Here is a 14,338-nt window from a genome sequence, read left to right on the forward strand (position 1 = left end):
GATGAACTGGTATTTATTGGCACTTTTCAAAAAGATATAAGAAAACGTTTTCGATGAAATTTCGGTTTATTTAACAGATCAAAAGGAGCAAACAATAAAACGTCTCTTATTTGCTATTTTTTGGTTTCTTTACACTTTATTTAAATTTAGCTCCTAAATTCCGCTAGCCATGTATCAGATTGATCACGTTAGATTTGATTAGGCAGTTTTTTAAACTATATTTTTCATAATTGAGAATGTGCTCACCTATTGCTGGGTATACTTTTTTTTTTTTTAATTATTGGTTTAATATAAAGGTTCTGAGTAAGTGTGATACATTACCCTTAAATTTTACAAAATATCTCTAAGATTTGCTGCCCCTGCACTGTATTCTGTCATTTGTTCACTTTAAAAGAGAAGTACAGCCAAAGCTCTTTTGGCTGTAATTCTCCTGTGGATCACAGGAGTGCAGTTTGTTCTGCACTCCTGTGAACCATTTTCAGCTGATAGCAGGCTGAGGTCACTCAGCCAGTCCAACTTTAAAGTATGGATTCCCCCCTGAGTCTGGCACAGCACCTGGCCCAGCCTGACAGTCACCGTTGTCTGGTCAGAGCGGTAGTGAGAACTCGGTCATCAGCAGTCATGTTATTGCTACATTCTCACACTTACCCTAGGTTCACACCTAAGCGGTTTCTGCAGCATTTTGCAGAAACACAGTACAGTCCATTTACCATGATTTCCTATGGGACACGTTCACATCTGAGTGTTTTTTTTTTACCCGGTGCGTTTATTGGAAAGGGTCTGGGACTTCTTTGAATGCAAAACATTGCTTTTTTGGTTCTATAGGCTTAAATGGGAATGCTGCAGAAAAGCATGTATTGTGTTTTTGATACGGTTTTTGCATTTAAAATCTGCCTAGCAACAAGAAATTTAAAAAAAAATGTGAAAATAAACCAACGCAAGTGCAAAAACGCAAAACACACTGCTAAAAGCACTGCAGAAACGGATCAAGCGCAACCTGCATAGGTGTGAACCTAGACTTAGAGCTGGCAGGGAACAGATTCAGCATTGGACTGATGCTGCATCCACATAGGTAAGTATGATTTTTTTTAAATTAAATCCCAATCTTCTCTTTTTAAGTGTCCACCTAGAAACCAATACATTTTCTCTTGTACGCTTTGTCTGCGACTGTACCAGTTAATTTGTGTTGCCATTTGTTCTGGAAACCACTCTGGAATAATGTTTTCTTTCCTGGTTCAGAAATGTTTGTCTTTCAGTTAACTTGAGTACTTTGACTTTTCTCTGTATGAATTTCAGCAGTATAGCTGTGGGGTTCCTTCTGGTGTTTTTTGCCCTTTCTTTGTAGTTACTAACTTATTTTGTTTTTATTAATCTTTAGTGAAGAAGAGGAGGAATTGGCATAGACATGACTATACAGAGTCCGATGATGGGACAAAGCCAGTTCAAGCCGGAACAAGAACCTTTGTACAGCAGCTGCGAGCGCGGTCCTTTCCAAGGTTTGTGTCTTGTAGCACCAGAAATCTGAGAATCTGGTCATTAGGAACCACAACCGTTCTTGCAAGAAGAACTTTGGTATGTCAGAATACTATTTTTTTTTTTTTTTTTTTTTGTAGTGCTGATGAGATTATATTGCGGATGAATGGTAGCCAACTGACACAGAGGTACCTGGAGAAACATGGCTTCAACCTTCCAATTATGGTGCCGCAGTTAGATGATCTGGGCCTCAGATTGCCGCCTCCAACCTTTTCTGTAATGGACGTAGAGCGTTATGTCGGTAAGAAGACACTTCCATTGTTTTAGTAGCACTTAGTATCATTTCTGCTGCTCTTGTTTAATCTTGTTCTTCTGCCCATGATCACTACCTCTTGCCTTGTCCATGATCCATACCTCTTGCCTTGTCCATGATCCATACCTCTTGCCTTGTGAGGATAGCCATGGGCTTAGAGTCAAACTGCAGGTTAAGCAGAGACCTTATCCCCTTTGATCTTGTGATGCATGGGGTCTTTTCCCTACAGTGGTTGTCTGTCCCTAGTCCTGTAGCGAATGTAAGGATTTGTAATCATTGTTTAGTACAGGAGTACTGTAAGCCGAGGGCAACACAATGGCGTGCCCACTGGGAACGGATGCATGATGCCCTGATCTCACAAGATCTTCAAATTATTTATGTATCAAAAAGGACAACGGATTCCATCAGTGGAAAACAATACAAAACTACAAAGTCCATTGCACTTAAGATACATACATAAACAATGGAGCTCCATAATATGTCAGAGATATAAATAACAGCCATAGGTATCCAGGAAATATCGGACATCTGTGAAAGGCAGGAAGTCTAATATTGTTTCCGAATGCATATCGGCATGTGTTCTGGATATAATGAGGGAATCTGTTAATTGTTTTCTTGCCTTTCCTCAAAATGGGGTCAGCCTGAGAGGAAGAAGCTTTTTAAGATAGTAGAAGAAAGAAACTAAAGGGGAGATGAGGACAAGAATGGAGTAATGTAGAAGGAAAAAGGGGGGGGGGGGTAGATACCTTGTCAAGAGTGGGTAACTCTGCAAGTGTCTTCTCACAGTGAGCCAAACCGACTGTTGAATGCCGTGGCTCTTGCTGATCCAAGAGCACTCTTCAGAATATATGAACATGTTCCATATGGTCCCTGTCCTGGTGTATACCTCGCATTTGTGTTGGTGTTAGTACAAGATCTTCCATATAATTTAACTCCTCAACTTTATGCAACCAGAGTCCAATGCACAGGGGTTGTGAGTCCTTCCATTGAAGAGAAATACAGGATTTGGCTGCATTCAGGAGATGTCGTCACTGCAACAGGATCAAGTGCAGCTGGGTAGCATTCAACCCAGGAAAACCAGCAGCAGGATGAATGGGTGGGACTTTCTGGAAGGATAGCACTAGAGAGGAACTGAGTTTTTCAGCAAAGCAACTTTTTATTTTTCTACCTAATGGAGTGATTTTTTTTTTTTTTTTTTTTATTTCTTTGGCAAACCTGGAGTTGGGCTTTAAACATTTCTAAAGTAACAGTGCTCTCAAGTGTAAGCATGTTATAATGGTTGAAGGTTAACTGCTCTGGTCGATCCCTGTAGAGCACCCTTGCGTCCTGAACATGTGGCCTCTACTTACAAAGTTCTGACATACGACAGTTGAACAAGGATGAATGGGGTTGGGAGTTGAGCCTTATTGTCGATTTGAGCAGAAATCAAAGTTACTTTAGTAGGCCTGGGCCTAGGGGTAGGGATGAGAAGGATTTTTTTTTTTTTATAATATCGAAGGATCTAGACCAGGGGTGGGCAAACTTTTTGACTTGAGGGCCGCAATGGGTTCATATATTGGACCCGGGGGCCGGACCAAGAGTAGATGAATGATGTGTATGTGTCATCCATAGTAAGTATAGTAATATTCCCCCATAGTAAGCATAGTAATTCATCCCCATATAGTAATTCATCCCCCATATAGTAATTCATTCCCCATATTAAGTCCCCAAGTCCCCCCTGTGTCAATTTACTTACCTTTGCTCCGCGCGTTCCTCTCGCCGTGTTCCCGCGCCGTTCCGGTGTAGCATGAAAATCTGTCTCCTATGAGGATCTGTCCCCCTCGACGTATCTGCGCATGTGCCAGTTTCAGGCATTAGCAGCCGATCGGCGATCTCCGGCACATGCGCAGATACGTCGAGGGGGACAGATCCTCATAGGAGACAGATTTTCATGCTACACCGGTCTTCAGGGCGGACTGTGAGAGGAGCCTAGCTCCGCGGGCCGGATTAAAAGGTCCGCCGGGCCGTAGTTTGCCCATTGCTGATCTAGACAGTACAAATGCATTTTGTTATTTAGTACAGTGGGTAAAGGGTTAGAACCTCCATCAGGTTTTATTGCAGTGTGTTACCATTAGAATCCCCTTTAATTCCCATAGAGGTCAACAGGTCAAGAAGTAAGGGAAAAGCTCAACAGTGAGAACTTGGCAATAGTAAAAACTTGGCAGAAACTCTTACCCTTCACAACTGTGTCTGAAATTAAGAATTGTTTTGGTGGTCTGCTGGACAAAGATATGGCTTTTCATTCATTTATGCTGCAGTTGCCAGTGGGCCACCTAGGTCCACTAGTTTACAGAACAGATATGGTTACTGCAGCATTCTTTAGTGTTTTCCTGTTTTTGTTACATTTTGTCAGGATAACTTCCATGGAGTTTAACTTGTGTTGAGGTAGGCCAGTATAAACCGAAAGCTCCCCGTCTGTATGGGCAAACAAAATCTTCGGCAAAGTGTTGAAAAGACAGATGTGAAACACATACAAGACATGATTAGATCGTGATGCCTGAACTGTATATTTTGCGGAAGCCCATCCCTGTGCGCCTGTTTAATGGCGTGGCGGCATCTCTGTAGGATTAATCTGCAGTATGTTCTTCACTCGTTCAGTGTTTTTTGCCATGTTCCAGGAAGCACAGAATTTTTAATCTGCTTTTGGCTGTTTTCCCATATTAATTTGGCTCACTTATTACGTCTGGAATGGGATCCCGACTCATACTTGTTTATCTGGACTTTATCGATGCAATTATTTGCAGCTTCAGCACGGGCACGGCTGTCATAAAAGCAGCAGATGGCTCAATGCCCATGGGTGAAGTGACACGCATTTTAATGTGTTCAGTCTGGGATGTGTGCAGATAGGTAAAAGCTGCATGGCAGGAGTGTGTAGGGGGTTCGGCGCCCCTAGAGAGCACAGAGATTATGTTGGTGTCGTTGAAACGATGCTTTGCTCTTTCCGTATCAAATATCTTCATTTTATTTGGTAATCCCTTGTTTTCAGCCGTCTTACACCTGCTCTGATGACTACATTTTGTTTTGCTTGAAGGGAAACTGTGTGTGTATATATTTATTGTGTTATAGGTATATAAAATCTCTAGCTATATCTCTGTATCTCTCTTATACAGAGAAAACTGTATTTTAATAGATAAAAAAAAAAATAGATTGTAAATGTATATGTACATGAGGGCATCAGTATTCGCTCATTACATATGCAGTCTGTGCTTTTTGATTAGTAATGTTGCCCAGTAGGCTCCATGCACACTTTTGTGACTTTGGACATCAAAGTCTCAGCCCATGCTTTTCAATGAAACCCATTCAGGTCCATTCAACTTAGTTAGAATGACTTTGGAAAGGTGCCTGCACTACTTTGATGTGACTTTGATTCAGAGAGTGTAAAGTCAGATCAGAGTGCAACTTTGGAGTGGTGCAAGTGTGAATGGAGTCTAACTGTGCTTCAATGCTTCTCTCTCACAGTGTAAAATTAGCCATACAAGGCTAGATTTCATGCATTCAGCATGCTAAAGAGCATGGATGGTGGCAACGCCACTGTTTCTGTATTATGATAGCTGCAACATCCACAACTGCCTGAATACCTAAATAGTTACTTCATCTGATAGACTGCAGCCACTGTATGTTTGATAATTTTTAACCCATGTTTTTAATCTCAAACTGTGTATGGCCAGCTTCACCTCTTGCTGTCCACGAAACGCATATGTGCGGTGCAAAGAGGGTGGGAGTCCATGGTTAGCAGAGCTTTCTTTGCTGAAAGCATGCTCCCAACACAGCACCGTAGCTGTCCGACAGCTTTTGGTCTTTATATATGATCAGGAGCCAATCACAGTGGTCAGGAGATCCTTCTTGCATCCCTTTCCCCTCCACGCCCCCCTGCCCCATCCTGGGCATAAAGACCCTGTTAAAGGGACATTGGGGCGGGTTGCTAAAGGATTAAGTATGTTAGATCTGACCAGTATGCTTTGGACTGTATACTTCTGCATAGAGGTAAATAGCCCCAAGGAACAGGGCTATCCACAAGTCTACAAAAATCATTTTGGAATAAAAGGAAAAGTACTTTGATTAGAGGGAGAAATTACAAATTGTAAAGTTACAGCGAAAACTGTGCTAAATGTTACAATACCTCAGAATATTTACACACTGAAAATACAAAATAAATATCCCTTAGGCTTCATGCACACAGGGCATTTGCTTTGCTCCTCTGAATGCCAAAACTCATGGCAAGAGAAAAGGTGATTAAAGTGTTTAAAGCAGCATATAATGCACGTGTCTAGGCACATCAAGTGTTTGAGTGCTAATGCATTCTAATGGCCAGAATAAATTCATATTCTGGCCAATAAAATCCATTAACACTCAAACGCATCTAGTGTTTAGGTGCGATCCGCAGGTTTGTTTTTTTGTTTTTGTTTTTTTCCTCCTCCTTCAGCTCTTCTCCTAAACGCATTTGATGAGTTTTCATTCAGGGTGCAAACGCTTCTCTTCTAATACACCTGTAAATGCGTATGTGTGTATGGAAACATAAGCTAACATAGAGGTGCTTTTACAGGCTGAAAAAAAAGAAACTGTAAAAGCAGCAGTTTTTTTTTTTTTTTTTTAAGCCCAGTTTGCATGAGGCCTAAAATGCATCTGGTTTTAGACTATGGGCATTAAAACTTTACAGTCTTACTGAGCAGTAAATGCGTTTTAAATTTAACCACTCCTGACCTCTCTAGCTGATTTGTATTGTGAAGTAATTCATTGTCAAACCTCTTCAAAGTTCACAACGAAGTGGGGTTTCAGACATGCCAAACTGCCATGGTTTTTTTTTTTTTATGTTTTGTTTTTTGCAGGCTGTTGACTTTTTAAATGATAAATGCTTCCCATAGAAAAAGCTGAAATTTAAACTTTCATGGCTCTTTATCTTACATAGGCCTTATCATACTTTGCAAAGATTAAACCAGTGGAAAGGTTGTGCGCAATGTGAGACAGATACAGACACCCTTATACTTATTCTATGGAGGTGCCCCAAATTATTCCTGTATTGGAATGATGTTCCTAATACTATTAACACTGTATTTCAGGCAAACTGACTTAGATCACGTAGTTTTAGAATGAAGAACTCCTCTCTTAGATATATACCTTCATAAGTCAAATATTGTTTACTGCATGGAAACCTATATCCCAAAACCTACTTCTGGTTTCTGGAAACAGTCAATTAATATGCTTATCCAGACAATAACTTTTATAACAACATAGAGGGCGCCAAGATTTTTGGAAAATGGCTAAATACAGACCTATATAATTTTGCATAGACTCCTGGCTTGTTGTAATAGGCAGTAATTCATGCAATCCTCTACAGGCGGAGAGAAGATTATTGATGTCATCGATGTTGCCAGACAAGCGGATAGCAAGATGAAGCTGAAGAACTTTGTGAAGTATTTTATGAACCTTGATCGACCCAAAGTATTAAACGTCATCAGCCTGGAGTTCTCTGACACCAAGTAAGTTAGTAGCATTGCTGGGCCTCAATGTCAACAAAACAGAATCTGCTTTTACTGGCCAAATTTCTGGAGTAAAGTGCATGTTTGCTGTGGTGTGAAAAGATGTTGGACCACTTGTTCGTGGTAGTCAGTAAAGAGTCTGTTACGTGTTCTAACATATGAGGTATTTGCTTTGATTTTTTTGCCTAACAAAACAACTGGTAGACCCCAATTTCTTACTATGCACAATACGAACACTTTTCTGGTACATGGATTATTATTATTTTTTTTTTTTTCATTGTTGTCTTTATGAATGTTTTGTTTGGTATTTATTTTTTTAATAACGGCTTATCTTCAGTTACCATCCAAACTCTCTTCATGTGGATGCCTAGCAGAATTTGTTTTCTGTTGTGTTTTCAGGATGGCAGAACTAGTAAAAGTGCCGGACATCAGTAAAAAGTTGTCTTGGGTGGAGAATTACTGGCCTGATGACTCTGTCTTCACCAAGCCGTTCGTTCAAAAGTATTGTCTGATGGGGGTAGAGGACAGCTACACTGACTTCCACATAGACTTTGGAGGCACTTCTGTCTGGTATCACGTTTTGTGGGTAAGCATCTGACTAAAAGAAAATAAAAATATTTGGTTAGATGTGGGTGATGGAACACTCTGGGACGTTTCAACCCATTTCTCCAGTAAGTCAAAATTCATTGCAGTCTTCAACCTGACTCCAAACACCTGTCTATATATCGTACCCCTTTGTAGTCCTGGATATTGGTTGTTGTTGGCTCTCAAGGCATGCAGGTAAAAATGAAGATGTTGCAGGTTTATCAGTATAATGACTGTTTACTACTAATTGGTATGCTTTAATGGCCTAATAAACTGTCACTTCAAGCATATGTATAACCAAAACTTTGTTTTGCATCCAAAACCAACTGTCCACCTGTGAGCCAATACAGTGAATTATCTGCAAACACAACCCAAAAATATTCAATAAACATATATTAAATAAAAAAATAAAAAAAAACCTATAGATACCTATAGGATGTTTGTTTTGGATACAGCAGGAAAGGGTTAAAATCCCTACCAGTTTTGTTTGTTTTTTGTGGTCTCTTCTCTGTGCTAAGATTTACCAAAATCAGTATAGAAAGTAAAATGAAATTTCCCTCCTAGCTACAGGATCAGGTGTCCCTATTGGAAGATTTTCTCTTACCTTTTTTTTTTTTTTTTTTTCTAGTAGTTTCCCATAATTTTCTGTCTTGTGGTATTGGTCTCCAGGACATATACAGAGGGTGAATCTGTAAGTGGGGATACAGACACCGATAATAAAAAAAAAATAAATAAAAAAAATAACTTTACAGGGCTTGTGATCTGTATCTACTTTATGCAGAACTAGAAGAAACATTTTTGCTTTATATACTTTAAAAGTACACTCTGGTAAAAGAAAATATTATCTAAATACAAGATGCATTTGTATTCTCACTTAAATCTTGGTGGTCTTTGTATATGTGCTCCAGATCTGGGCAGTAATCCAGTGTGTAGGTGCTGCCTGTAATAAAGACCGCTCACTGTTGCTCTCTCTTCTAGTGCAGGGTGACTGGTCTTGTCTCCACCTCTTTCTGTAGTTTTCTGCAGGAAGCCTGTGGTGGGTGGAGCCTGCTGGGCCCCTCCCACAGCTCTGCTGTCTGCGAAGATTATGTAAAGCACAGTGATATCACTGCTTCTTTTACAAGATAATATTTTGTGTGCCCAAAGTTTAGCTTTAGGAAACATTCCATCTAATAGTTTGAGGCAGATTACCTTTTTAATTCAGTTGTCAGAAGGTAGTCAGTCCAGCAAGGTGCTCAGCCTCTCCTCTCTTGCTTCCAGCTGACACTTGGATAAGTGCTTTGGAGTCTGTATGTGTTGGTGGACTGATGTTGTTTGACATGAGTAGAGCACACAGTTTTTTGTTACGCAGATAAATATATTTGTAACCCCACTCCACCCCCTCTTCTACATTACTCAGAATTGAAGCCCCCCAGTCTGCAATGACAGTAGTGAGCGCTTTTAAAAATAAAATGAAACCGGAGGATATTACATTATAACTTGTGGATACAAATTAATGTATTCAGTTCACAGAAATGTGGTTGACTCTTATTAAGCCCCAGTTCACACTGCTGCGACTTATCATGCAACTTGCTACACAAACACAGAAAGTCATATGACATAATCAAAGCGCATTCATTTCAATGGGTGCCACCTTAATCAATGTCAAAATTGCAGCGACAAAATAAAGGTTCGAACACTACTTTTCTGCAACTTTGGTGTGACTTGAGTGCCATAGACTGCTAAAATGTTAAATTATAAAAGTCACAAGTCGCATGACTTTGGGGTCACAGCAGTGTGAACTGAACCTAAAGAGTCAATTACTAAGGAGTTCAGATGTGATGGTGGGAACCCACCAATAGGGGTGCAGCAGGTGTGCAGACCCAGGAACTCAGTTCTCACCAGTAGAATATGTGTGTGATTAGCTGACAAATCCATAACTGAATATCCGGGCAAATAAAATTTATTGACCAGTTATTGATTTACTCTTTAGGGGGAAAAGATTTTCTACTTGATAAAGCCCACCGATGAGAACTTGGCAAAGTATGAAGCATGGAGCTCGTCTGTTACCCAAAGCGAAGAGTTTTTTGGGGATAAGGTGGACAAGTGTTACAAGTGTGTAGTAAAGCAAGGTCACACACTCTTTGTCCCAACAGGTAAGTAGTGCTTCCAGCATAAAACAGTCTCCACTGTTTTGGTACAAGAACTGTTATATCACTGCTAATGGTCATGCAACCAAGGGCCATTTGGTGGACTTGAGGTATGAAAACCATGATGATGAACAAATGGTAGGGTGTTATGGAGAACAGCCCAGTTCTCCATGTTTTTCCAAAGTAAGAATTGTGTTTTAATTGCAGTTAAAGGGTTTGTTATGGTAGAAACCACACTTATTGTTTGAGTATACAAACACCCTTTAGTCGAATGCTTACAAATTTGACACGTCACTGCATTTGGCTATTGTAGAGCCAGGGATAAAGTTCACATATATAACAGTAGTAAAAAAAAAGATTTAAGTGGTTCTAAAGACTGAATGTTTTTTACTTTCATGCATTCTGTGCGTGAAGGTAAAAACCTTCTGCATGTTGCTCCAGCCCCCTCTCGATTTTAGCGATGTGCACGGGAGCCTTGGGTTTCCCTCTCCTCATTGGACATAGGCGTGTGAGACATTGGCTCTCACTGCTGTCAATCACAGCCAGTGAGGAGAGAGTGGGGGGTGCACCTAAACCAAGGCTCTGTGTCTTATAGACGCATAGAGCGGGGCTCAGGAGCAAGCACGTATCAGTGCGTCTATAGCAAGCAGCTTGTTATTGGGGGCACTTGTCAGGGTAGGAGTCAAGAGCGCCAGCAGGGGACCTGATAAGAGGAGGGGCAGGATACCTATAGGATGTTTGTTTAAAAACAAAAAACCAAAGCTTTATTAACACTTTGTAATTTTTTTGTTTCTTCCAAAGCTCCATTGTATGCCTTTCTCACCTCTGCCTTTACACAGACACTCATTGTCAGATAAAATCAAAAGCTTTCAATTTGTCATACCGCCCATTTAAGACTTACACTAAAAATGTAGGTCTGCTTTAAACATTGAGGAAGGGTAAATCACCTACTGGAATGAACATAAACTTACCTGTCAGTCCTAACATAGAGATACTGCATCAGTCTGTGCCCATGTCTTATCTAATGCTGGAACTTTCAGCTGTCTTCAAGTGAATGAAGACTGCTGATGCCTGCAGTGCGGATCTTTGGCAGGCCAGGTGATCACGTGACTCTGATGCAGAGCATCAGGCGGATAGCCATGTTATTGTAGAAAGGTCACTTTTTGCTGTTTTTCACTTTTATAAGAACATTTCATTTGTTGGAAGCATCCTAAATTACCTATAACAGCTAGCAGGTAAAAGGTACTTTTTTTGTTCTTCCTGCTATTTTCAGAATAATTGATTTCTAGGTTGAAGATCCCTTGGCTCACTAGAGCACAGTTTTTTCTGACGGGTGGTTTCTTGTTGCAGGTTGGATTCACGCTGTGCTCACGTCTCAGGATTGCATGGCCTATGGTGGGAACTTTTTGCACAACCTAAACATTGGCATGCAGCTCAGGTGAGATCTCCTCCACAATTTCTAAATTTTAGATCAACCCTGTTTGCTGAGATTAGAGAAGGTATTGCTGGTTAGTACTTTAGCTCCTTTCTATCCGTGATATGTTTGTTTTCCAGGACAATGCCATTTTTGAGCCACCAGCCAACACTATGTAACTGGTGATTCACCATCCCAGCTGTCTCCACTAACTTTCAGGTGCTGACCCAACTGGTTCCCGATCATGTGATCACTATGAATAAATATAGGAATGCGCTAATACTTTAAACAACCAATTTAAAGTGTCCATAAATCAATATGTGGAAGTCCAAACACCTCCGACAATCACAAGGTACTGCACCATTATGTCTTCTCTTTGTCTTGGAGTGTGGTCCCATAACTTATGGAGATTGGTGATTCATGAAAAGGTTCATTTTATAAAAGATTGGCTGCAGAGTGTTTCTCCTTAAAGTCCGGATATTGCCTATACTGCAGAGTGTTGCCTCCTATTACCTGGAAATTTACTTACCACTGCAGAGCATTGCATCAAAGAGTCTGGAAATTGCTACATTCATCGCTCCCAGAGCAATAGCGCTTATGCTGGTCTATAATCTGATCAGCATATAGCTCTGGTGAGTTTATCCAATTTATCTGGTGGTGGATTGATCATGGCGTTATGATTTTTATGGTGTTTCCACATATTGATTTATGGACACTTTAAATTGGTTGTTTATTTAACTTCTTGCCGACCGCGCATAGCCGAATGACGGCTTCACCGCGGCCGGCCAGTTCTGAGTGGACGTCATATGACGTCCTCCCAGAACGCGCTCTCCTGCGCGCCCCAGGGGGTGCGCACCCGGCGATCTCCGTGATCGCTGTGTCCTACGGACACAGCTGATCACGTGATGTGGTGAAAGGCCGATCCCACCGGCCTTTTACCACGTGATCAGCGGTGTCCAATGACACGCTGATCACAGGGAAATGCAAGTGCCGGTTCTCGGCTGCACTTTCCTCACGCTGTCAGATCGTGAGGAAAGTACTGCCGAGAACCGGCAGTTGTCAGAGCGGGGATCGGCACCGATCATCAGGGCACTGATGATCAGTGCCCTGATGATCGGTGCCCAGCAGTGACACCCGCAAGTTCCGCCCAGCAGTGCGCCCACTAGCCCCGCCCACCCGTTCCCAGCAGTGCCCCCACCTGTGCCACTCTGCAGTGCACCCACCTGTGCCCAGAAGTGCCACCTACATGTGCCCAGCAGTGCCACCCACCTGTGCCCACCCACCAGTGCCACCCACCTGTGCCCACCAGTGCCACCCACCTGTGCCCACCCACCAGTGCAGCCCAGCAGTGCTGCCAGTCAGTGCCACCAGTCAGTGCCCAGGGGTTGTGCCAGTCAGTGCCGCCAGTCAGTGCCCAGAAGTGATGCCAGTCAGTGCCGTCTATCAGTACCCATCATCAGTGTCACCTATCAGTGCCGCCTATCAGTGCTGCATATCAGTGCCGCCTATCCGTGACACCTCATTAGTGCTGTCTATCAGTGCCGCCTATCCGTGCCACCTCATTAGTACTGCCTATCAGTGCCCTTTAGTGCTGCCTATCAGTGCCCATCAGTGCCGCATATCGTGCCCATCAGTGCCGCCTCATCAACGCAAATCAGTGAAGGAGAAAAAATACCTGTATGAAAAATTTTATAAAAGAAACAAACTTTTTTTTTTTTTTTTCAAATTTTTTGCACTTTTTTTAATTTATAGCGCAAAAAGTAAAGCGCCCAGTGGCGATTAAATACCACCAAAAGAAAGCTCTATTTGTGAGAAAAAAATGATCAAAATTTCATTTGGGTACAATGTTGCATGACCGCGCAATTGTCAATCAAAGTGCGGCAGCGCTGAAAGCTGAAAATTGGCCTGGTAAGGAAGGGGGTATAAGTGCCTGGTAGGCAAGTGGTTAAAGTATTAGCGCATTCCTATATTCATTTTCATGCCAAAATATTTTTTGGGATTTGGAGTTGCTGCTATATATATTTTGCATTTATTTATAGTTACAGGTGTGGCGCTTTTCTATTATTATTATTATTTCATGTGATCACTATGTCTGCTGTAACATGGTGATCCCATGCAAGATTTAGGGTTCATTGATAAAATAAGCCTCTGGATTGCATATGCCACTGCATTATAAAATAAACCTTTAGATTGAATATACCATTGCATCATGGTCCTCCTTTATTTGTTTAATTTTGCAGTTTTCTGCTACAATCACAGTGTAAAAGAAAAAAAAAAGAAAGACCTTATACAAATAATCATTATATAGGTGGAGTTATTGTCAATTTAAAGAATAATTAGCACATCTACCAAAGTAGATGATGTGCTTTGTCTCATCTTTCTACGTGCCTTTAAGACTAGCTGTGATTCCGGACAGGGCACTTTTTCCTTGGCACAGTCGCCCAACATTGCAGAGTGGCTGCTTTGCTTTATAGTGCCTAACTCTGGCTCCATGCCTTGCTGTAACTATGTAAACCTTCACTAAAGCCTTTTTGGACCCACATTGGAGATCCTTGGTGTGTCAGTGACATTTCACTCTGTTATCTCTGGCTCCCAGCACTTGCCTGAGGCAAGCACTGGTAAGATGAGTGCAAAGCGATGATAATTTGACGCTCCTTGCCTCCCTTTGTATTTCTATTGCCAGGGCTTTGCTTCGGCAAAGACAGTGCTCCAGGGTGGCACCCTGTCTGACATCGCAGGTAGGGTTAAAAGGTACCTAGGGAGGTAGAGCAAAATACTACGTGTCTTTTGTCCCTTTGGGGACTAAATGTTAAAAAAATGGCGTACTGATGTTTCTAAATTTAGAAGGGGCATCTAGTCCTCAATGGCCTATAGTCTCGAAAGGGCACAAAATACTCTGTTTTTGGAA

General features: G+C 41.5%; 1 protein-coding gene across 2 annotated transcripts in view; it reads left to right on the forward strand.

Moving 5' to 3' along the window:
• The window catches only part of KDM7A (lysine demethylase 7A), a 131,204-nt gene that overhangs the window by 80,814 nt on the left and 36,052 nt on the right, over positions 1-14,338 (forward strand). For both annotated transcript variants that reach the window (XM_089680726.1, XM_089680727.1), the window contains exons 3-8: positions 1,379-1,496; positions 1,614-1,774; positions 7,161-7,302; positions 7,702-7,888; positions 9,860-10,022; positions 11,367-11,454. In XM_089680726.1, the coding sequence (XP_089536852.1) occupies positions 1,379-1,496; positions 1,614-1,774; positions 7,161-7,302; positions 7,702-7,888; positions 9,860-10,022; positions 11,367-11,454 (859 nt within the window). The remainder of the gene's footprint in view (positions 1-1,378; positions 1,497-1,613; positions 1,775-7,160; positions 7,303-7,701; positions 7,889-9,859; positions 10,023-11,366; positions 11,455-14,338) is intronic.

Source organism: Staurois parvus, unplaced genomic scaffold (assembly GCF_062004578.1).
Source record: "Staurois parvus isolate SC_StPar_1 unplaced genomic scaffold, SC_StPar_1.0 ptg000249l, whole genome shotgun sequence".
In the NCBI taxonomy this organism is placed as follows: domain Eukaryota; kingdom Metazoa; phylum Chordata; class Amphibia; order Anura; family Ranidae; genus Staurois; species Staurois parvus.